This window comes from Xenopus laevis, chromosome 7L (assembly GCF_017654675.1).
Source record: "Xenopus laevis strain J_2021 chromosome 7L, Xenopus_laevis_v10.1, whole genome shotgun sequence".
Lineage (NCBI taxonomy): Eukaryota > Metazoa > Chordata > Amphibia > Anura > Pipidae > Xenopus > Xenopus laevis.
This window is the reverse complement of record NC_054383.1, coordinates 28186216-28210908: the sequence shown is the minus strand read 5'-3', so window position 1 is coordinate 28210908 and position 24693 is coordinate 28186216. Positions and strand designations below refer to the sequence as shown.

At 34.7% G+C, this 24693-nt stretch overlaps 1 protein-coding gene across 3 annotated transcripts in view; it reads right to left on the bottom strand.

The window, feature by feature from the left end:
* Positions 1 to 378: 378 nt before the first annotated feature.
* lcor.L (ligand dependent nuclear receptor corepressor L homeolog) overlaps positions 379 to 24693 on the bottom strand; it is a 55361-nt gene continuing 31046 nt past the window's right edge. For 2 of the 3 annotated variants that reach the window (XM_018225254.2, XM_018225256.2), the window contains exon 7: positions 379 to 10355. In XM_018225254.2, coding sequence (XP_018080743.1) covers positions 6038 to 10355 — 4318 coding nt within the window. In that variant the 3' untranslated portion in view covers positions 379 to 6037. Of the gene's footprint in view, positions 10356 to 18776; positions 22951 to 24693 lie in introns of those variants that run through there. The other variant, XM_018225257.2, reaches the window with a different exon arrangement.

The window sequence follows — 24693 nt, the reverse complement described above, 5'->3', positions numbered from 1 at the left end:
AATAGTTCGAATATTCGACCATTCTATAATCGAAGTACTGTCTCTTTAAAAAAACCTTCGACTTCAATACTTCACCAAATTAAGCCTGCCGAAATGCTATGTTAACCTATGTGGACCTTCTACAGCATTTTTCTAAGTTTTTAGAAGTCAAAGTGATCGTACGATAAAATCGGTTGATTCAAAGGATTTAATCGTTCGAACGAACGATTTTACTTCGACTGCAGAATACCCAAATTCGATGAAAAAAGTTCAAATTCGAAGCATTTAAATTCGTTGGTCGAATTTCAAAGTATTTTTTACTTTGAAATTTGACCCTTGATAACTCTGACCCTAATTGTAAAAAGGAAAACAAGCAATGGCAAAGAAAACAAAACATAATAAAAGTGACTTAATTGTTTATTGACACATCATCTGATTATTTTTTTTCAAAACCCAAGAAAATAATTGTCTTTACATGCAAAAGAAATTGCACAAAGGGAGGAATATTTAAAATTATATTGAATTACTTGTAAAGAAAAACGTGTCCTCCCAAACTGGATCTCATCGGTGATTGGCAATGCAGCTTCTTAGTAAAGCAAATGGTAAGAAAGCATTTCATTTTTATTTATTGGGCCACATTTTTTTTTTACAACTCTATACAACAGAGAAATAAAAAAACAAAAACAAGACATACAAAAAAATGGGCCTTTAATGCTACAGAGTGAAAGCGAGGTAAAATTGGGTGGAAATATGCAAACTTAAACAACTACTTTTTACGCACAAGAAAATTCTGAAAATATGTTTATAGCAATTGTTGCAAACAAAAGCTAAATCACACACTCCTTGTTTATATGTATAAATACAGACATTTTAATCAGTTTCTGAAATACAATATCCACAATTAGAAGTCATTATAAGCTTACATTGTTTTCACAGTGTATGAACAGTTCCCAGATATGCACATACAAGTCTAAAAAGATCAAACACATTTACACTGCAGTACAAAAATACCAGAGAGAAACCTTTCCCTGAAAAAGTACACTGTTTCTTTGCCATTTTTTAGCACAACAATAAACAAAGTCATCAGTGATTTTAGACAAGCTTGTAGATGCATGTCAAAGATAATAAAACTGGTAATCAGTGAACGAAGAGAAGGTTCTGCTTCTTGTATAATAAATCACAAATTTGCTCCCCATGCAAATGCTTTTATTACTGACTGGCAGTATGTATTGGATTTATGATCATAGCCATGATTAGCATTTTCAAGTCTAAGGAAAAATACTAATAACTTTGTTATGAAAGTATATATTCTATTTGTATGTCCATATAAGCAAGTGTTGCAAAAATGTTCCTGTCGATTGTATAAAAAGGTCCTACTGAATCTATGTACAGTGACCCATTTCTCACTATTAAATATGTTACAACCAAAGCAGTTTAATGCAATGAAACACAATATGCAGAGGACAATAAGAGTAACACAGAACTAGTACATGCAAGTGATAGGCAATATTATTATATATTTACAGCACTGAATATGTTTAATTTTGTTGAATAAAACAAAGAATCAGAAGTTCTGCAGTTTTTAGATTTGAAACCTGTACTGTAGCTTGACAGATTTTTCTTTTAAGAGAGCAGACTGCTTGATGACACTAATGAAAAAAACTGCAGCTTTGGTGTATCCTAAAAAACAAGGTTTTTTTTTAAGGTTATGAAAGCACAGTAAAGGTGGCCATAAACGGGCAGAATTAATCTGCCGATTCAGGCCCTTTAGCCCGATTCTGCAGTTCATCTGCCTGTGTTTGGGGACCTCCCCAATCGGCCAGCTTTCAACCAAATCGACTAGTTGATGTGGCCCTCACTCCAACAGCTCCTATTCCCATGGTTGAAATCCGATCGTTTGGCCATAGGGCCAACAATCAGATTGATGCCTTATATCATCCTGGGTGGGCAAATCGGTGGAAAAGATCCATTCATGGTGACCTTGTTAAACAAGTGGATCTTATAGTGTATGGCCAGACAGTGCCTGCTGGGAACAACTGTGGATGAAAACAAAAAGCTAAAGAAAAGACAGTCATATTGTCAGCATAAAAATACAAAATGTCCAATAAGCACAGAACACAATATTAATATTTTATATCCAGTTTCCAGAAAACTCATCTGTTAATGGTGCTGCTCCAGCAGACTTCTGCACTGAAATCAGTTTTTCAAAAGAGCAAACTGATTTTTTTCTATTGAATTTTGAAATCTGACATGGGGCTAGACATATTGTCAGTTTCCCAGGTACCCCCAGTCATGTGATTTCTGCTGATAAACTTCAGTCACTCTTTACTGCTGCACAGCAAGTTGGAGTGATATCCACCCCCCCCTTCCAGCAGCCTAACAACAGAACAATGGGAAGGTAACCAGATAACAGCTCCCTGGTAGATATAAGAACAGCACTCATTAGTAAAAATCAATGTCCTACTGTAACCTCCTTCAGTAGGAGAAACAATAGCATGTCAGAAAGCAGTCCCATAGTGCAGCACTGGCTCTTTCTGAAAGCACACGGCCAGGCAAAATGACCTAAGATGGCTACCTATACTCCAATATTACAACTATAAAAATATACACTTGTTGGGTTAGGAATGAAATTTTACATGGTAGAGTGAATTATTTGCAGAGTAAACAGTGTAATTTATATAAAAAAAAACCGGCACCATAAAAATCATGGGCACTAATGGGTTTGATTACTGGAAGAACGCCAATAGCCTACAATCTAGCCTGTACAGTTTAAGTATAATGGAATGTATTCATTTGTTGCTGTATACAGGAACTGAGAAGGTTTTACTTGAGCGGGTTGTTTTCTTCTAGAATTTTGGGGATAAATGTATCACTATACACAGTACCGTCTGCTTATCTGTCTTCACAGGGTTATTAGACATCCCTGAAAGCACAACAGTGGAAAAATCACTAGACAAAGAGGCTATATTTTAAAATATGTTTTTTTTTTGTTTTTTTTTAAAAATACCAAAAAGACATTATTATGGTGTATACATTTTGCTGGATGGTTGCATTTCATTAAGGAAATAATTTCCAAAGACAGTTCTGTAAACAATTTTTTAGTAGACATTCCAAAGAAAATGGCTGTGGCAATTCCGATACTGTATTGTGAATAAAAAGGTCCACATTAAGAAAATAAATCTTAGTGAGACCTGCATCTTTAAAAGTGATTTTATTTTTTTTACAACCCAGCTATGAAGAAGACTTGTTATATGAAAAATGGGAATTTTACAGTACATGCATACATTGTGGAAGTAAACTAGCAGAAGCCCTATCGATACCATATACATGAGGGTTATTGCTTGCTCACATTTAATGCCATTATAGGTAGTATCAGTTGACTGAATTAAAGGTGCTGCTTCAGGCACTTACTAGTCATTTTTTTCTGGTACATTAATACAAAATGAATGATGTGCAAATTTGTTGTGTTTGTTATAAATACAATACAAATGACAACTCGGTATAAGGTTTCCACCTAATATGTAATGCTGTAAAATACTTAAAAAGAATCAAGATATGGCTTCAGAAAATTTCTCTAATTTTGGAATGTCCATTTTCATTTGATTTCCAATACAGGTATGGGACCTGATATTCAGAATGCTTGGGGACCTGGGGGTTTTCAGATAAGGGGGCTTTCCATAATCTGCATCGCCATACCGTATGACTAATAAAAAAGAAATTTAAAATATTTAAATATTTATTAAACCCAATAGAATTGTTTTGCCTCCAGTAAGCATTACTTATATCTTAACTGGGATCAAGTACAAGTTACGGTCTTATTATTACAGGAAAAGGGACAAGAAGAATTTGAGTTATTTGATTCAAATGGAGTCTGTGGGAGATGGCCTTCCTGTAATTTAGAGCTTTCTGAATAATGGATCCCATTTCTGTACCTCCAATGATAACATTTAGTTGTAAAATACACAATCCTTGAGCACACAAATCAACAGTTGCTTAAAAACATTCATATAAAAGTTGTTTTCTTTAAAAGTACAAAATCAGATCTTCAGTCAAGTGCAAACAAGGCTTGCAAAAAATGTTTAATTCAATTTGCTTTGTAAAAGCAAAGGAACAATATAAAAACCTTCCAATCTAACACCCAGTGCAGTGTTCATTAAAATTTGAAGTTTAATGCATGGGTTTTAAATTTTCTTTATGGGTCCAATACATCCTGATCAAAAAGTTACAGCAAATATTCAACCTTTGAAACACATTGAAATGGTATTAAAAAAACACCCACATTTTCAGATGAGATATTCGACTAAAAGGCTCATTTACAATCCACAACTGTAAAAATATTTGTGACCGGCAGTAATTTTGTACCTGATTGTAGCTGGCACAATTAAGCTGGTATTTTGGAACAGTATTTTGGAATGCTGAATTGTGAGTTAGCATTGTAATGTTTTAAATCCTTTAATAAATTAGCCCTTAAATGTTTTAAACTATCAACAGGGAATTAACACCATTATAAGGAATGATTTGCAGTGTTTCAGTAACCAGTTTCATTGTGCAAATTAAAGGTTAAATGAGTGCAAACAAGGCATTTTCTATAAATAGATATTGTGACCTATATTGTGCATCACAAATAAATGACATTAAAGAACGGATCATTCAACATTTTTCAAAATTGTATTGCCGCCGAAAAGGGACCTGAGACACCAGCATACACCACCTCCAAATAGGTTGGGCACCAGAAATGTATTTTCCTTTGTGAAATTACATTAATTTCCTTCCCATCTGTGCCAGATAACAGACTTATAATGAGAACAAGTAAAAAGTTATTTTCTAAAATAGCAATGCAATCATTTTGTATGAGAATCCAAAAATCTTTGGTGCACATGGGGTAACACAATCAAGTAAATTACTTTTTTCTTTTAGGTAGCAAAACAAAAAAAAATATCTTGTATTCCAAGTATTACTATATACACTTTCAGAAGCAGATTAGCTGTTTGCTCTCTGTCTCTGGACATGGGTGAATTGGTGTAGATTGACAGCTTAGTGGTGTAGCATGCAATATCTAATACCAAGCATGTTATTTTGAAAAGACAGGCTCCTCTGTACAACACACACAGTTCAACTCAACTAAACAAAAAAATAAAACAAATGATAAATAAGGCACTGTAATTTAATGACATTCTCTGTTCAAAAATGAAACTCAATAAGTTAATTTTTCAGCACCAAAAATATCCAACCAAATATTAAAATGGCTCTCTACTTATTCTGAAGTTGAGCAGCAGGTTCCCAATATAGCCACATGAACTGGAAATGGCTCTCTACTTATTCTGAAGTTGAGCAGCAGGTTCCCTATATAGCCACATGAACTGGAAACTGGAAAATACAGGTTGTTCTTGAATAAATAACATTTATTGCATCCACAGGAGTCTGCATGCAGGTGCTCCATTTCAACAAAACCTACAATGTGAGATTCACAGCTTTCCAAAAAGCACCACGGCTGATTTTCTGCACTCAAGTTTACACAGTAAGGGGCATATTTATCATGGGTCGAATTTCGAATTTGAAAAACTTTGAAATTCAAATTCTAAAAAACCCACCAAGTTGAAGTTTTTTTTGGCCGAAAAGGTCTGTTTTCGATCAAATTGTTCTGTATTCGGCCGAATTCGAATAGTACAAAACGAAAAAAAAGCTTGAAACTCGAATTTTTTCAATTCAAAAATTCACCTTGACCTTTGATAAATCTGACCCCAAATTTCTATTCAAAATGTTTACAATGTGTCCCAAAAGCGAGGCAGAAAAATAAAATTAGCAGATGATTCAAAAATAATATTCAATTCAAAGTATTTTTAAGTCCTGCCAACGTATGAAAACAAATATATCTGAAAATATATCCAAAAACACATTTAATATATGAGAGCAACTTGCGTATTAGCAACAGTACTTCTTAAAATTGATTTGCCCATTCTCTAAAGAATTGCTATAGCTTATAAAACCATTTAATTTATGCAAAATATGACTACACTACAGCATTTATTTAACCTGAAATGAATCTCTCTTGATATGTTTAGTAGAGTCCCGTTTTGACTCTTGATTTCTTTTTTTGTTGTGGGGGCACAGAACCTCCTTTACTCAAAGATCTAGTAAGCATCTTTTCAGCAGTCCTTTTAATCTGTGATGCTGTTATTGTCTCTTTTGTTACTTTAGACAGAAAATGTTTTCGTTTTGTTGATTTTATTTTGCTAGTTTTAGCTGAACTTGTAAAGCCCACAAGTTGAACTTTAGCTGAAACTTTTTTTGCTGCTGCTTTCTTATTTTTCAGACACCCATTCGTTGATGACCTACCAATTTTATTTGCCATTTGCTTGTTGTGAACACTGACATCAGAGTCTAATTTAACCTTTATTACTTTTTTTGCTCGTAATGAAAGCTTACTGTAACTGATTAACATATTTTCGGCACTGCATTTTACTTCAGTCTTCCTCTTCTTTGTTAAATGTGCTCCAGATTTTATCAGGTCTTCTTTAGAACGTTTCTGACCTCTTTGTTTGTCAGCAGTTTTGTGTTTAGGCAACTCTCTTTTAACCTCCAGGGATAATTTGGCATCTATGCCCTTTCTGTTGCTTGTTTTAGAATTTGGATTGCTTTCTTTAATATCTACTCCATGTTTACTTTTTGCATACGGTACAGACAAGGCCTGGTGTTGTAACTTTCCATGCACACTGTTGCACTTTTTTCCTTGGGCCCAAACAGTGCTATTTAAGTGAACTAATGACTTTTCACTTTTGATTGCAAGTTTTTGTTTGTCATTACATTCTCCTTTGCCAACGAAACCAGATATACCATGCTGCAATTCTTTATTTTGAATTAAATTAACGAGAGCTTCTTTTGTCTTGTGATTATTACGAGTAGGAAAAACAGAAGCAAATTTTTTAAGGTGTTTTTTCAAACGTTCTGCTTGTAAAGTATGATGATAAGAGATGGAAGATGGGTACTTTGACATAGGGAATATAGGTAAAGGAAGATCTTCAGGAAGACGAGTGTTCACTTTTTTTACAATCACTAAAGATCTTGTCTCTGTTGTTTCCAAAAAATATTTACAAGTCTCTGAAAAATTAAGAGTACTCAGAAATAATATTTGCATAGCAGAACATTTTTGAGATTCTTGTGTGCTTCTGTTTTTACGTAACCTTTTCTTTGTTTTCCAGATTTCTTTCAATTTGTCAGATTTATTTTTAGATTTTTGTACATTTGGGGTTTCCTTTTCAAGTGGAATCCAGCTCTTGTGAATCGACATATACTTGTTGTTAAAATTGGCTATCAGTTCCTGATTTTCCTCTTCTGAACACCATTCAACAAATTTTGATTTATTTGGAATAGCTGTATCATTTAAGCTGACGGCATTCAAAGAACCCTGTGACTGTTGGCCAGTATGCTGGGCCTTAATTTTTCTGTTAGGCTGTTTATTTGCATCTTCCAATGACAAAGGTGCTGAACTACAATTCCATAAAGCCATACTTTTATTTTTCCATTGTTTTGCCCTGTGTTTGTTTTCCTTCCTTGCCCTGAATGAGTGTGAGGTAGCTGTTAACTTCTGTGTATCAACTTTCAGATCTGTACCACCTTTATCATCTGTGCTTATCAAATGATTAGTTTCTGAGGGAAAATACACTCTCCTTTCTTTGGAATCTACATTAACACATATTTTAACTTTTTCTTTCTGCTTACATCTGAGAGAGATTTTATTGGATAAACAGTTGTCAGAATAAACATCCATTTCTTTAGCTGGGGAGTTTCTTAAAATAAGCGCTGAATCATTTTTCTCACATATAGAATTGTCAATGGTTTTCTCACAAAGATTTTGTATAAAATTCTGATGGGAGTTTAGGTTGGATTTTAATTTTGTTTTACTTCTAACCTCTACGATCCTCTCTAAATTATTTGTACCTGGAAGCATGGATACATAAATCTGAAGATTTGGATTTTGCAGTGTATCTGTAATTGTATCATCAGATATGCAGTTTTTTATGGATTCTTGCGTATGCCGACTTCTTAGACATCTGTCAGATGGGACTGGAACTTTTTTGGATTTCTTTTTTAATGACATAGAAGATATTTTATCATTGAAAGAATATTCTGGTTTTAGATTGTATGTGTTTATTGTTTTCTCTTCATTTAAACTCTTTAAAAGCCAGGAGTTTTCATTGGAAAATGTAGTGACCTCACAATTCTGCCCCTCTTCAATTGCAGTTTCTTTTTCTGAACCAGTGACAGAATGTTCAGCACTGCTAGACAATAGACTCGGAATATTTTCCTTAATGGAAATAATCATAGAACTTTCATCTAAATTATTTGCTGCAGTTGAACATCTTAGTTTTACTTGAAAAGATTCTAACATATCTGGACATTTATCTTCAACTTCTTTATTTGTTGTACTTAGAAAATTATCATGATCTATTCTATTCCCTTCAGATAAATATTCTCTTTCTATCTCTAAACTGCCTGAAAAATCTGAACTAAAACGTTCACTCTCACTTATTAATGCAGACTCTACAAGGCTTCCAGCTCTGGTCCCCATTACTGAATTACCGTCAATGTGCTTACAACTAAACGCATGCATTCCTTTAATATTAGGAAAGGCTGAGCATTCTACTGTTTTTTGTAATAGTTCTGAAGTACCTACATTTTTAAGAACGGAGCATTTTTCTACATGTATCTCAGGCATTCCCAGGTCACCCTTGCAAAATGAAGATACATTGGCAGTGTCTGTGCAATACTCACTACCAGGCCCTTCTACTGAAAACGTTACACATTGAAACAAATTCCCAGAATGTTCTAGGTTTGAGCAGCAAATGGGAGGGAAGAGATTATTATTCTGAATATCATTGCAACAAGCGAGGGACACAGACTCATCTGTGGATGGTTGAGGTTCTTCAATCGCAGTGTTAAAAACAGGTAGATTTTCTGAAGATGTTGAATTATTCACATCTACTGAAAAAGGTTTCGGAATTACTATAACAGGAACATTTTCATAAGCAATGCTCTTATGCGCATTACACATAAGACCAGGTGTAATGACGAGATCAAAATCTGTACAACTTTCAACACCTTCATTTACACACTGAATCATTTCTTCACCAAAATCTCTAGCTGACAAATTGCTTAGAGTATTTGGACTAAGACAATTTTCTCCTAATGCCATAATATTCAAGTTGCCACAAGAAGAGTCTATAGCCTGTGGTTCAAGTTGGTTTTCCAGGTTTTTTTTACTAGATGGATCAGCCAGGGGAATAGTATTTAATGGTTCATTTAGTTCTTTCAATTCTTTGTTACTTGCAAGTGATAATGCCTCTGGAATTCCTACACCAGCAGCACAGTGTAGAACAGAGCTATATTGTTCTGCTCTCCCTGTATACAAAGCAGAGTTTTGATTTTCCAGTCTTGCTTCACATACTGGATGATTTATGTAAACTAGGTCATTTTGGTCATCACTACTCACTTGCTCAGAAGATAATCTTTCATATTTTTTATTTGATGTGCATGGCTTGATATTCTCTTGTAAACCATTTTTGCATGAAGATGGCAAAAAATCAGACCTATGATGACAACATTCCAGTGAATTTATATCATCATTTTTTAAACAGTTGGCATCTTTGCTTGAATCTGCAGTATTTTCGGAAGTGGCTTGCTTTAACTTACAGTCGCTCTCCACTGTATGCAGAAGAAAGGATTTGGGACTAGCTTGAGGAGCGTTTTCTTTGACTGATATTTTAGGAATGACTGAATCAAACTCAGAATCTTGAGTATTATCTGATAAGTCTTTCAGTAAAAGAGTTTGAGGCGCAAAACAGCTTTCATTGAGATTAGTTTGGCAGATCATATTGTGAATTTTATACTGTTCTTCCGATGTTTTCATGCATAAAACAAGTTTTTTTTCTGTAGTTTGTTCTCCATGGTCAGTGGACAGGAATGAGCAGTTTAAAAGTGTGCATTTAGTAACTGAACAGCAAACAGGGGACGGTCTCTCTGTTGCAGTTAAAAACTCCGGAACCAGACCAAGGAAAGCTTGGTTACCTGCATAGTCTGTAGCATTATCTTTAATGTCCAAATCTGTAGGTGAATTTGCAGGTGTATGACAAACTAACTTGTTGAGGTGCAACAATGAGGGGTCAAATATGGTTTTGGTATATTCTTTACCGTCTAACTCAAGGTTCTGCTGATCAGAAACAATAGTACTATTTTCTTGATTAGACGAGTCTTCAGTGCAGATATTGTTTAACACATTGATAAACTGTTTTTGGTGGGGAGTACACAGTTTAACCATGAAATTTTCCAGTGTTAAGCTTGTCGCGTTGGGATTTCTGACTTTTTCTGTACTTGAAATGCTAGAAGAGAGGGAGAAGATGTAAGTTAGGAAATCATTCAAATGTGGCTGACCTCAGCAAATATACCTTTAAACAGATACCGACACCAGAAAATAAACTTTTTTTAATATCATAACATTATCTTTGAATGCTATTTATAATTTTCCCATTAAAGTATTTGCCCAATGCTTTTACATTACCTTTCTTACCCCTATGTTCCTCTATGAGGGGGCTGCCATATCTGTGCAGCAGTAGTCTGTTAGCATTAGAAACTAACTGACAAGTTGAGAAGGAACAACCAGGTTTAGAAACTTTAAGTAACAATTACTTACAAAAGCAGAACTATCATCGAAAAATGATCAACATGAACCTATAGGTAACTTTTCATGTAGATTAATATTTTGAAATAACATTTTTAGTATAAGTTATCACTTTAACACTTACTACGGTAAGAGAAAATTTAAATCTTCTAAGAACATTTTCCTCCACCTTCAGAACCTAATCAGTCAACCAGTTAGTATGTATTTTGAAGTTATAGAAAATACATACATACAGAAAAAGACACCTCATACACACAGTACCCTAGATGGAATTACACTGCCCTTGTTATCTCATAAAGTGAAAGTACTTTCACAAACCGCTTGTATCCCTTACTACTATGGCTTTAATATTCATGTCAAATAAGAATTCTATGGATTTGATATAGAAATAATGACATTATTGTGCTTACCCTTAATACCATAGGCCTCTGTTACTAATGGGGCAAATCTCTTGGTATAAGTTCCGTTTAATAAAATTAAAAATAAAGACAGGACATTGTCTTGTTTTGTCATTTTAAACTTAGAATAAGTAGTAGTCAGCATATACATAAAAAGGGAACCGTTTCGAGCTACATACATTAAAGAATGTCTGGCAGATTAAAATCCTTAAGGGTATACTTTGTTAAAAGAATTTAAAAAAACAGTATGATAGCTGGGGGTGCCAATATGTTAGGCACCACCCCATTATAAAAAAATTGCTTTCTAACGTAGAATCATGATCTTCACAAGGTTCCCTTTACAACTATCTAGACATGTGATTGCACAGTACAATAAAATCTAAAAATTATATTAAGGTGTGCATGTTCAAGTCCATGTATCTGAAGAAACTGCAAATGATCCCCAAGAAATATGTGTAAATCTGTGTAGTGATGCAGCAATTAACTAGAACGCCCTGGACTAGCGAGATATATATATACATACAAACAGAAGTACTGTTTAATGGAAACAATAGTAATTTAATTAATTGTTGGTGCTGAACATTTGGGCACCCCCAGAGTGTTAATTTCTCTTGACCGTTAACAAAAGCTTCAAATTAACAAACACGTCTCTAAAATATTTAATTCATGCAGGAGTCAGCTTTAGATACATCATTGATATGTGCTCCATGAAAGCTCCTCTTAAATAGCCCTTTCTATTATTATTTGTATGGTAAATGATGAGCATTCAACACTAAGGGGCAGATGTAAGAAGGGTCGAATATCGAGGGTTAATTAACCCTCGATATTCGACTAGGAACTAAAATCGTTCGAAGTCGAACGATTTAGCGCAAATCCTGCGATCGAACGATCGAAGGATTATTCCTTCGATCGAACGATTCGAAGGATTTTAATACAACGATCGAAGGAATATCCTTCGATCAAAAAATCTCAGGCAAGCCTATGGGGACCTTCCCCATAGGCTAACATTGACTTCGGTAGCTTTTAGCTGCCGAAGTAGGGGGATCTAAGTTTTTCTTAAAGAGACAGTACTTTGACTATCGAATGGTCGAATAGTCGAACGATTTTTAGTTCGATTCGAAGTAGTAGTCTAAGGTCGAAGTAGCCCATTCGATGGTCGAAGTAGCCCAAAAAACACTTCGAAATTCGAAGTTTTTTTAATTCGAATCCTTCACTCGAGCTTTGTAAATGTGCCCCTAAGAGATAGTTAAAACTACACCAATTACAAACGGTTAGTCAGTGAGGTATAAACAATTAAAATGTTGGTAAAGTGGCTTTTACAAAAGAAAATACAGAATCACACATTTTAATGTTCTACCATACATACCTTTATGTATGACGTAAGTAAATGGCAATAAAGAACACTTTTTTGAAAATTTTTCACAACAAATTTATTAGAAGAATAGTGGTCTTGAAAAGTCTAGCATCCAGTGAGAACTACCATACACAACAATACAGCTGGGAATGTATTTTGTTTTAAAATGACATGGTCAAATAATACAAAGAACCATTAGAAATTTACACATGCACAACGACAGAATCAGCGCTTTCAACATACAATGCTTAAAAGAAAAAAAAAATGAACCACATGGATTTTTCAATTTAAAGTACTTATCACATACATTAAGACATATCTTAAGTCCAGTCAAAATCAGAACTGCATTAAAAAAAATTATGTAGTGCAATCAAAACAAAAAAAGTAATTGTGATCATAAGTGCTCTACTACATAAAGACATTGATCATAGCAAGAACAAAAAGCTCAAATCACACAGTACAAAAAAAATCTGTAAATAAATATAAACTACAGTACAAGAGAAATATTAAATTATACAATTCTGTCAAACTGTAAACAGTATATTGAAATGAGGTCAATAAGAGTAAAAGGGGTTCCTGTTTAATTTTTTATGATACGTTGATAAAAATGTGTTAGTAGTCATTGCATGCAGATATAATGTTAGCAAATAGGCTGGAGTGTTTTAAAGTTGGAAGATAATAAATAATTATTCTATATATTTTTTTTTTTTTTTAAAGAAAAAGCAAATTGATTGGCTAGAATAGATTAAAAAGTCCCACAGAACAATCACCAAAATTATACCACAACTAGAAAATCAATTTGTCAAGGCTAGAATTTAAATAAATCTACCTCCTTGAAATAAAATATTGTACAATTAAGTGGTGGGCTGTATATGCTTTAAATGGAAAAAAAAAACAGGAACCCCTATTCTATCTGTTCAGTAGTAATAACTGAATATACAGAATGCCACTATAAGTGTCTGAGGCACTGTGTGCTGAAGAGTTAATATGCAGCTTTTAAAATCCGTTTGGCTGAGTTATACCTGGATACCTGAAGTGAGTTTTAAACTTGACATTCATCAAGGATGTGCTACAAGCACGGCAAAAAATAATAAAATAAAATAAAGGAAAACAGAAAAAAGAATTAAACAAAAAAAAAAAGTCACTGCTAAAAATATAGTACGAGTACCTGAATAGTGTGAGATTAGTGAGTATACTGTCCCTGAGGGTTTACCCGGTGTGTACATTATGTTGAATTCCTAAGTTTTACATTGTAGACTGAAATCAGCAAAAGCAATCCCATATATTCCAAAAAAGCAGAGGTTACACACAGGCTAAAACAATTATGTGTATTTTATACAAAAGGTTTCCATCCTAATAGCAGCTTGCTGCTAAAGATATACATCCCATTTATATTGGCAATACATGGGAGACAGATGAAACAACTCATTTTAAAAACGCCAAAAGCCGGCCAACTGCCCAATATTAAAGATCTGTAAATGCATAAAAATTACAATCAAATGTATCCAAGGGATCTAAATTCTTTTACAATTTCATATCTGGAGATTTCATGCTGGTATAGTATACCATTCAGTTTCTGCATCTCTGGAGGAGCACATGTTAAATATAAACATGCACCTAAAGCCAACTTTCCAAAAAATGTTAAAGGGATACTGTCATGGGAAAACATGTTTTTTTCAAAATGCATCAGTTAATAGTGCTGCTCCAGCAGAATTCTGAACTGAAATCCATTTTTAAAAATAGCAAACAGATTTTTTTATATTAAATTTTGAAATCTGACATGGGGCTAGACATTTTGTCAATTTCCCAGCTGCCCCAGTCATGTGACTTGTGCCTGCACTTTAGGATGGAATTACTTTCTGGTAGGCTGTTGTTTTTCCTTCTCAATTTAACTGAATAGAACGCAGTGGGACATGGGTTTTTTCTATTGAGTGATGTTCTTACATCAACCAGGCAGCTGTTATCTTGTGTTAGGGAGTTATCTGGTTACCTTCCTATTGTTCTGTTGTTAGGCTGCTGGGGAGGGGGTGATATCACTCCAACTTGCAGTATAGCAGTAAAGAGTGATTGAAGTTTATAAGAGCAGAAGTCACATGACTTGGGGCAGCTGGGAAATTGACAATATGTCTGGCCCCATGCCAGATTTCAAAATGAAATATAAAAAAAATCTGTTTGCTCTTTTGAGAAATAGATTTCAATGCAGAATTCTGCTGGAGCAGCACTATTAACTGATGCATTTTGGAAAAAAAGTTTTTTTCCCATGACAGTATCCCTTTAAAGTTAAATCAATCAGGATTTCAAAAATAATTTCAACACTAAAATATTTGTAGAAAGAATAAAGTATCTTGCGTTAATTCACCTTATAGTTTAATTGGGATAGTAATTAAATGGATTAATGGAGCACAGATTACAGCACCTACATTCCAATAGAAAAAAAATCTAAATAAAAGCTAGTGCTGTAACAAAAAAAGTGCTAATAAGCCCTTCTCTCTAACAGAGCTGCAAAGTGCTGTCTAAAATATTAATGGATTCCTTGAGTCTGTCTTACTTGCTGCTAGAATTTTAGAAACAAAGACGTGTTTTAAAAGGATTATTACAGCAGAAAAGAAAAAGTTCCTGTAGTATCAAAAGAATTATGCATTTTAAGACGATTTGAAATGAAAGACTTAGAACAAAGCTACCCAAAAAATGTTATGGTGGGGCACTTAAGAGGTCCATTTATCAAAGGTCAAATTCGAATTCATCTGGATTTTTTTCAATTCAAATAAACTCACAAATTGAAGGAGGTTATTTAAGAAAAAATTTGAATGTCTAATATTTTATCGAATGGTTCAGACCCGAAAATTTTAACTGTATTCGATCTGTATGACTCGAGTTTCTCTCCCGAAAAAAACCTTGAATGTCAGGAAGGCTATTAACATCTCCAAATGACTCAACAACCTCTGCCACTTGTAAATTAACTCGGCAGATTTCAGGTGGCGAATATTCAAATAAGAACCGTTTTCATGGTCGAGGTGCGATAAACCTCACATTCGAATTTACATTCAAATAGGGGGATTAAAATTTGAAAGTGTGAATTGTGACTCAAAAATTCGACTTTACTATTTGACCCTTGATAAATCTGCCAGTTAATATTTCTGGGCTTCTGAAGGGCAGGATTCATTAAAATGGTTACTTACACAAAATTACACTGCATCTGCCCCCAAGGCCTTAAATTGGATAGCACTGATGTAGGGGTTGTACAAATTGGGGGGGGTAGCCATTCATAGCTTAGATTTTGAAGCTCGAGCACAAAGCAAAACAGCAAACCAAGTGCTATACTTATGGTGAACAGAACATGGCCACAAAACAAATGTAGTGCCTTTTCATATGAAAATTTACAATGATTTTTTCTTTTTTTTACACACGTGATACTAACACACGTTTATTAGTTGCAGCCAAACAAATTTACGATACGTATAACCCCTGCATTCATTGGTCAGTTGAAATGCCTGTATGTACATGCCCCCGGAAAAGAGGGTGTTAACACTTGCACTTATTTGCATGTATCTAATGCTTCGATCTTACGGATACGGTCTATAAGTCAAACATAGGATATAAGAGGATTGCATGAAAGGTTTGTGCCATGCAAACAGAAAACAATTTTTCATACATCAATAAAGTTAACAATTATTACCAATGCAATATTTGGCTGACAATTGTAAGCACATCTAATAGCCTTTTCCCCTATTGGTGGAAAGCTTGCAACTAGGAAGGGAGTATTATGAAACTACTAATTAGAACATAGATAAATGGATGCATTAATTGTTAAAAAACTGGACATTTCAGTGACACAGTAATACATTCCCCCTGCCTGCATATGGCTGTCATAAACGGCTTTATTAAAATTGCACTGCTCTCCCTTAACAAAAAAAGACTAACGCCATCGCTTGTCTCCTCAACCTAAACCTAATTTAAAAGTCTAAAAATAAGTTCAACTTTGAGGTATGGATTTTTTTTCTGTACACAAAAATAACTCCATTTAGTGATTAAAAAAAAGTGACACTGCACTGGACAAAAGTTATATACAGAGGCCTAACCGATCACTGGTCTTCTCAGTGAAAGGATGTAGAAACAGCTCATGGTGCATGGCATTTTTCTTTTTTTTTCTTTTTTTATAGAAAAAGGTACAATCGTTACAACTATCTCTTAAAAACCAGACTATTGAATAGGACAGGATTATTACAATTGCAATTTTGCCAGTGACAGATGTTTTGAGGGTTTTAACAGATTTACACTGTAAATATTTAAGCATGTTCTAGAGGTAGCCAGGTTCATTGCTTAAGTCTGGCTTGTTAAAGTGGGCACAACAAAAAGTTTCAAACTACTTTCAAGTTGACCATGTTTTGGTATATTATGGCTCACAGTTAATTATAAACATTTCTATTTTTGCTAGTATTTTGCATATCTTCAGTCATAATCCTGCTCAAATACCTATAAATCACAGAAAATACTAGCTCACCATTTTCTAAAATTGGGCTAAATTTACAGCATTAGAGTTCAAGTAATCACACGACTTAAAATTCTCATTTGGAATTGTGCACTTGCATACTTGCAAACTAAACTGGAAATGAATGGTGAAACCATTCAAGCCTTTAACATCTCGTGGACTGATCTCTGATTAATTACAAACACTTTGGGAAAAATGCAAGCAACATGGGGAGGAAGGGTACACAACCAATAGAAACAAGTGAATTAAATACAAAAGCATTGAAGCTTAACTTAGAATTTAGCATTAAGAAGGTGCACCTGAATAGTATAGTGAAACTTTAAAAAATCTACAAGATAAAATATAAATCTTTTTTTTGAAATCATCAGCAGCTTTGTTTTAAAAGGTGTATGAAATATTTAAGCGACCACTAATCTTAACCATGCCTCACACAACAGTAATGGCTATTTTGGATTGCAGTAAGCAATTTAATTAGTGCTTGCTACGAAATTTAAGCTTAGGAAATTTTTTTTACAAGTGACCTTTGGAGAAAATGCTGTTACTTGTTCAAAAAGTTCTGTTAAGGGATAACCAAATTACCTGAAAGTCACAGATTTTTAGTGGAATGTTTTAAACATTTCAGACATGACTATACAATCTTCAGGTCTCAGGGATTTACAGCTAAAGTGGTTGTTGTTTAAAGTTTTCTAAAAAATAAAAACTCTTACAGCAAAACAAGGAGCAATAAATATTTACAGACCTAATCTAGAATATAAGTACTACACATTAATGCAGAAGTTAAAAACCATTAAAGGCTAGGCACACCATTCAATGTTGCTTGATTGTCACCCTATAAATTAGAAAAAAAAAATTCTAAGGTTTATGGCACCCAAGGTAATTTCGGCTACTTGTAGAAGTAGTAATGTGCCTTAAGCATCACAGCCCTAATTTTTAAATTGTTTGAATTACAAAGCATGGCTGAGACTTCTCCCAAATGAAATATTTACGCATGGTTTTAGCTAGCAGTGTTGATATTAATGAAGTTGATCTTGTAAGTCTGCTGCTTGTAGTATTTGGATAGTACATTTTGAGTGTTAAACTAGCTCACATCATAATCATCTGTAATCAAGGTCAAAAAATGACTAGACAGCTTTGCTGACTATGTCAAGTACAATTTTTTTCAATTCATGCTGTCAGCACCTTCCAAATTGTTGGGTAAACTTACAGAAGAAGGAAAAGTTGCAGGACTTGTACGCAACATACCTCACAGCAGATGTTTGAGGCACATCACAGGGCTTAAATTTAGTCTGAAGAAGAAATTCTATTAAGGGGCCACAGTATCCCTTTAAGAAAGTTCTATATACACCTGTGTTCAACATGAACCCAATGAATAGGACACGTGTTGAAAATGCATTCTGCGTATTGTTTTAATTAAACCATTAAAAATGCAGAATTGTGACACTGAAACCCACCTTCATTTTACACTTGACCCCACCCTCCTTGGTTCTTCAACGCAATTGTGGGAGGAGAATGTAGATAATACAATTTGCCTCCTGCATAATGAACCTTGATTCGAGGGGGTAGGATTTGTAGGTGGCACAGAATACTAGAACAGGGGCAAAGAATAAATTAAATATGTATTAAATACTAATATTTGTTTTTTAATTTATAAAAAAAAGAGGCAGAATATATAAGAGGCACTATATATCTGTCTCATGATAAATACAGAAGAATATTGAACATAGGGCGAATCAATTCCAAGTGCTTTATACAAAGGTATATGGCTGCATCACCACCTTATTTTAATTGTGGAAAATGGAAATTCCAATGAATTTACACTTTCTATATATTTTTAGGACTGGTTGACATACTTATACAAAAAAAAATAATAGAATTGATATCTAAGCACAATGGTGTACCTATCCTTTAATTATTAAGGGAAAAAATGCTTATAGAACATTTAAAAATCATGAAAATTATTTTTAAAGGATAATAAACCCTTGCTTTAATTATTCTTACAGCTCAACTTAATTAACGTTTTAGTTATGCTGCACAGTACCTCTGTACATTGTTCATGATAAGGAATAAAACTAATCTCAGAACGACATATAAAGTTTGGAAGTTGGTTTTATAGCATGGGCAGGAGATGGCGAAGTTATAGTTACGAAAACTTTTTATTCAGACAAACATGGGACATGTGGGTGTGTGTTAACCTGACTATTCTGCACAGAACATACAGCAATTTAAGAGCAATGCTTTCTACAATAGGAAGGGTACTCTGTAGACGTAGAAGACCAATTCTTGTGTAAAACACAGTAGAATAATGCATCTGCAGCTAGGAGACACTGCTTAAGCTTCACATCTTCAAACTGCATATTTTTTCAAGAGTAGCAGGTCTATACACTAACACCATCCATTATCCTCGCAGCTCATCTAGGTGTATATTGGCCCAAGTGGCCATATTCTAAATTGACGCTAAACCAACAGTTGTAACTGTGAATATTCATAGTATCACGTTTAGGTAAATCTGTAAAAGACAGGGCAAACATGACAGTGCACAGGAGTTCAAAGTTAGTGGCTACTGTTCATAAAAGCCCTAGCTTTCAGGTGACATGACAATACCAAATAACTAGTTATGCTTCCAATGGGGCTTATCTCGATGTAAAAATATTTGTGTTTAATCACCTTACAGTCTAAGTGCACAAACATTTCCCTGACCTGCAGTAGAAGAGGCAAACTATAAAAACATTCTCTTTCCTGGGAACTGTGCTTCCTCCTGAGAAACAGCTATTCTAATATAATTGTCTTAAGAAAGTGGGAATTAACCACAATTGAAAGATTTAAGTCTGCTACCCGCAATTACCTATTCTCTCGGAATGCTCCTCCCCACAGACTGAAATGAACTGTTTGGAGTTGTCCTCATTCAACCAAGCTTGAAATGGCTAAATTAAACTGTGTATTGAACTGTGAGACAAACAAGTGGATTGCAAAAAGGGCAGGAGTTCGGGTTCCTGACCTGCATACTATATATACAGACCACGTCAGATGCTGTCAATACAAAAGCTTCAGTATTACAAAGCACATGGACAGACGTGCAGGCAACAGTCCTAAAAAATTTATTAAGTGATTGCACCTGAGGAAGGGAACCACATCGAAAGCTTGTGCACCTTGATCTGTCTGTGTGCCCTGTCAATTACGGAAGATTTTGGGTGAATCCCCACATGTGCAATGGGGCATACAGAAAAACTGCAGATAAATATGAAGTGGGATTCAGCCCTTGTCAGCTGAAAACTTTACCTGAGATGACTCCATATGGAACAAGTCATGTTATTCAGTTGAAAGAATGAAAAGGCAGCAATGATAATTGATATAAGGTCAATAAGCACGAAGATGTAGTTTGCACTAGGCATTATGTCCCTTTTAAAAAAATTCATATTGATGTTCACCCAACAAAAATAAAATCACATTTTTTGAAGAGTAAACTTGTAGTAATCAGTTCTGCTATTTAAACCCTCCAAAATCCTAAAATTCCTTCTAGAACATTCTTTTTAAAAGAGAAAATGCTCAAGCAAGAGCAAACGAATTGAAAAAAACAAAAAATAAAAACGTAGCAATACAAAACTTTGAGGTTCATGTAGTGCTTCCCCTGAAGACAGACATAGTGGGTACTCTAACAATAGGTAGCCCAACAAACAATTCATTAAACTGCACTTCTGGCTCTTATCCATTATTTCTTTAAGCAAGAAAACTAGTGTTTCAATCAATAAGCATACTTCATTCTTAAAACGTTAATTATGAGGTCGTACTGTTTAGAAACTTGAGCTGAAAAATATATCACAGTAGTTATAGTTTTAAGACTCCCTTTTAAAACAGATCACATAAGAAAATCCACACAGCTTAAACAAAAAGAAAAAAAACCTGCACAAGAAAGAAAAAATAAAAACATAAAACCAGTGTTATCTTTTAATATGGCGTGCTGTGTGTAAACTGACTTTTCCTGAATCAAAAATGAGCTAGTCTTCTGAGTAAGGCTACTTGCTCTGAGGTGAACAGGAAACTCCATTTTCTCCCGTACAATTACTGTAAAGGTAGTGTTGTTATAGAACTGAAAAAGCTTTAAGGTAGTGTTCAAATCTTCATCCCTGAACCCAAGTTGGCAATTAGGAGCCAAGTGTGATGTCTCTTGTAAAAGATGTATTTTAAAAAAAATATATATAGTGTTTTTAATTCGTTCAACTTCTATTTCAACTAAAGTGAGCCCAGAATGGCTTCACTTTACAAGAGTGTGTTTTGCATGGTTCTTGCTGGAGTGTCATAAGCAACTCCATCACAATTCTTCTTTCTAATCCTTTCACAATGTGCCAGGACAGAGATCACCTTATTCAGGAATTTCTAAGTATATGAAATGTAAAGCTTGAGAATAATACACTTACTTGTAGCCTGCCAAATAATGCCATACAGGGGTGTCCCAACCCCCACTCAATTTGTGCTCTAAGCACACTATCATTCTCAACTAAAGCCATTTTATTTGCAGTCCCTGAAAAATTGTAGCAACCTCCACATTGTTTTTGTTTTGGAAGTACAATCCGTATTTCAGACAATTTTGGCATAAACACGTAAACGTGCATGGTTTTAGACTTCTCTTTTTTTCCTAAATATGGGTTCAAATGTCGATGTAAATCCTGAAACGGAGTTAAGTTAAAGTGGACATGTGTTCAAGAGTTAAAAGTAGATAAGAACACCATACATGCAGGCTCAATAGGAGAGTCCACGTTTACATGTAAAGGTTTTCTTGCTGAGGTAACAATTTTCTAAGTGATAGAAAAGCATGCGTAAAGGCCGGGAGGAAAAAAAAAATCAAAATGAAAATCAATATTTCAGGGTTGTACTGGGCTTGGAAATTTAAATTTTTGCATGATTTTGAGCACTTCCTCTGCACCTGTCTCGTTGCTCTTTTAATTACATCAATATATGAAAACTTCCAATGAGTTTCACAGTTGAGAATAACAGGTGTTATGTGTACTATTTTCTAAAGCACAAGTGCTTGCCCAGTTTTGTCACAACACATTTTTTAAAAAAAAGAGTTGGCACTCTACTGCATGCCGATTAATCTTTAGATTCATTTGTACTTTGAGGAACCTCCATCTCATCTGGAGGATCCAGTTCACATTTTACTGTGTCCTGATCCTCCAACTTCATTAATTTCATCTTTTTCTTTGGAGGATTTTTTAATGTGCCTAGCCTCTCTTTCACTTTGTATTCCAGTGTACTATGAGGAATGCCATAAATACTTTGCGCTTTTGACACACTCATTTTCCCATTCATGACAACTGCAATTGCTTCCTCCAATATCTCACTGTTATACTGTCTGTACCGCCCTCTTTTTTTTCTGGGTTGCTTAGAGCCAGGGTCTCCTTCTTGATCTGAGGTTGGATATGGCTGTCCAGAGGTAGACTGCTCGACATCTGAGCTCCAAGAATCCGCTGTAGTATCCAATAAACTTCTCCTATTTTGCTTTGGAAGGATCGTTCTCAATTTTTTGCTAAGTGCGCTCTCCGTTTGTGAACCCATTACCAAAGAGTTATAGTTAAATAGATCCCCACCGCGGGACTCCCATGAAAGGTCCATGCCACGAACTTGTGGAATTTTTAAATCAACTGGAGAAGAAAGGCCCATTTCCTTTTTTATATCATGCTTATTTTGAACGGTTTTCGGAAATGCATTTGCATTTTCGGTGAGAAAAGGCAGGTCACTGATGTTGCTGAGTGCACCATTACCCCTATATTTCATGCGGCCAAAATTTAGTTCATAGTGCGGCTTGGCCCAAGAAGCTTCCCTGGATAGGATCAAGTGCTGTCCATGATTTTGGAGTCCCGGCGAACCATGACTGGCAGCAGTGGAAAATGGTTTCCTGCTTAGCAGTTCCTCACTAATCTGAAGGGACCGAGCCAATGGCACTTTTATAGGCGTGTGGCCATAAGTTTCCCTGGTTCGATCCACCAAACTTCTTGGAGGCACCCCATCACCACTCCGTTGAAGTCCATCTGGATGGTGCTGGCCGGGTCTCCCGGGACGCCTAATTGGATGGAAGGAAACTGATGTGAGCAGAACTTGCACAGGTAGGGAGGGATGGGTGAAGGGGCCACTCCTTTATTAGAAGGCCTTGCTTGGGTAACATCACTTTTTGTCTATTAATGTTTTTGTCTCGGCATCAGTGTCACTTAAAAGTTCACAGAAAAAGAAAATGTTGGGCAACAAAAACATAAAAAGCTGTCAGTGTTGATCTTTGGCTGGGTTCACAAATTCTCGCAGCGGAAAAAAAAAAAAGTCTTGCGCAACAGTCTGTAAATGGTACCTTAGTTATCAATTAGAAGGTAGTAGTCAATTCCTTTATGTGTAGACAGAATTAATTATTGTGACGTTACCACTAAACAAGTACAATAATAAAAGAGTAAGCCACTTGGAACAAAGAATTCTCTTTATTTATGGGTTAGCAGTATTGGCTGATCATATGTGAATGTAGAGGGATTAAGCACAAAAAAAATTGTTTTTTTTTTTGAAGATAGCGTATGTCCATGGAAATTGTGAAAATTTGACCACAGCTTGCTGAATGATCTGAATAATGGATTATCACATATAAACAACTTTGATGCCACATGTAGAGTAAAAATGGCCATACAAATTAGAGGCTTGTTTAATTCATGACGAAATCTATGCTGCCATTACGTGAAATAGTTAAAATAATGTCTATTATAAATAAATAAATATATATATATATATATATATATATATATATATATATATATATATCTATATCTATATCTATATCTATATCTCATCTTATTTTTAGACATATATTTAGACCATTTTCTTTTCAACGTGGCAGGCTTTAGTAGGTATGGCAGAAAGCTAGACTTTAATGATTTTCAGATTATTCACAGAAATCAGTTAAATTTATCTAGGAATTAAAAATGTTATTTTCAGGAAGACTAAAGCAGTTTGATGCCTACTGTATGATAAGCCTACTGTACTATAACTATGTGACTATAGTCATATGTAGTAATAAATGGCACCAAGTTTGTCCGTGTACAGTAACCAACAACCAATGACATTCACTTTTATATAGGTGACAAGTAAACGCACCCTGCCGATTTGTTTGCCAATGGTACTGTACCCGAGCAAGCCATGTTTTTTATTACATAATCCCATAAAAGTCAACTGTTCAATTGAACAGTTGACAATCTAAAGGTTAGATGTAACTTTTAGATCCATATCCATAAGTAAAAGTTAGTTTTAAAAAGCAATTTGTGACTAGCATTGGGAAACAGACTCCTTCCTGCTTTTAAATGGGAATCACTGACCCCATCTATAAGAACAAATGCTCTGTAAGGCTACACATTAGTATAGATACTTAATTTGGAACCTAGCAACCAGATTGTTGAAATTTCAAACTGGAGAGCTGCTAAATAATGCAAAAAACACTTTGCAAATTGTTTTAGAATATCACTCTCTACATCATACTAAGCTTTAATGTAAATACAAAAAAAGTATATATGATGCAAAAATCTAGCTATACACAGGAAAATGAGTAAGTTGAGTAAGGTAGCAAAATGGGAGGAACACAATAAAAGGCCTTTTGCAGACCTTTCATAAAAAGGAACAAAAATGTTTTTTAAACACCCAGATCTTAAGGGTTCAGGCCACTGGTTTGGTCCCTTAAATGGTTCAGAAAGCTATGGACTCAGTATGAAAGTAGCACTAAGCTGCCAGCTAAGTAAAACGAACTGCTAGCCACAGGCCTTAGCTAAAGATTGCTAGA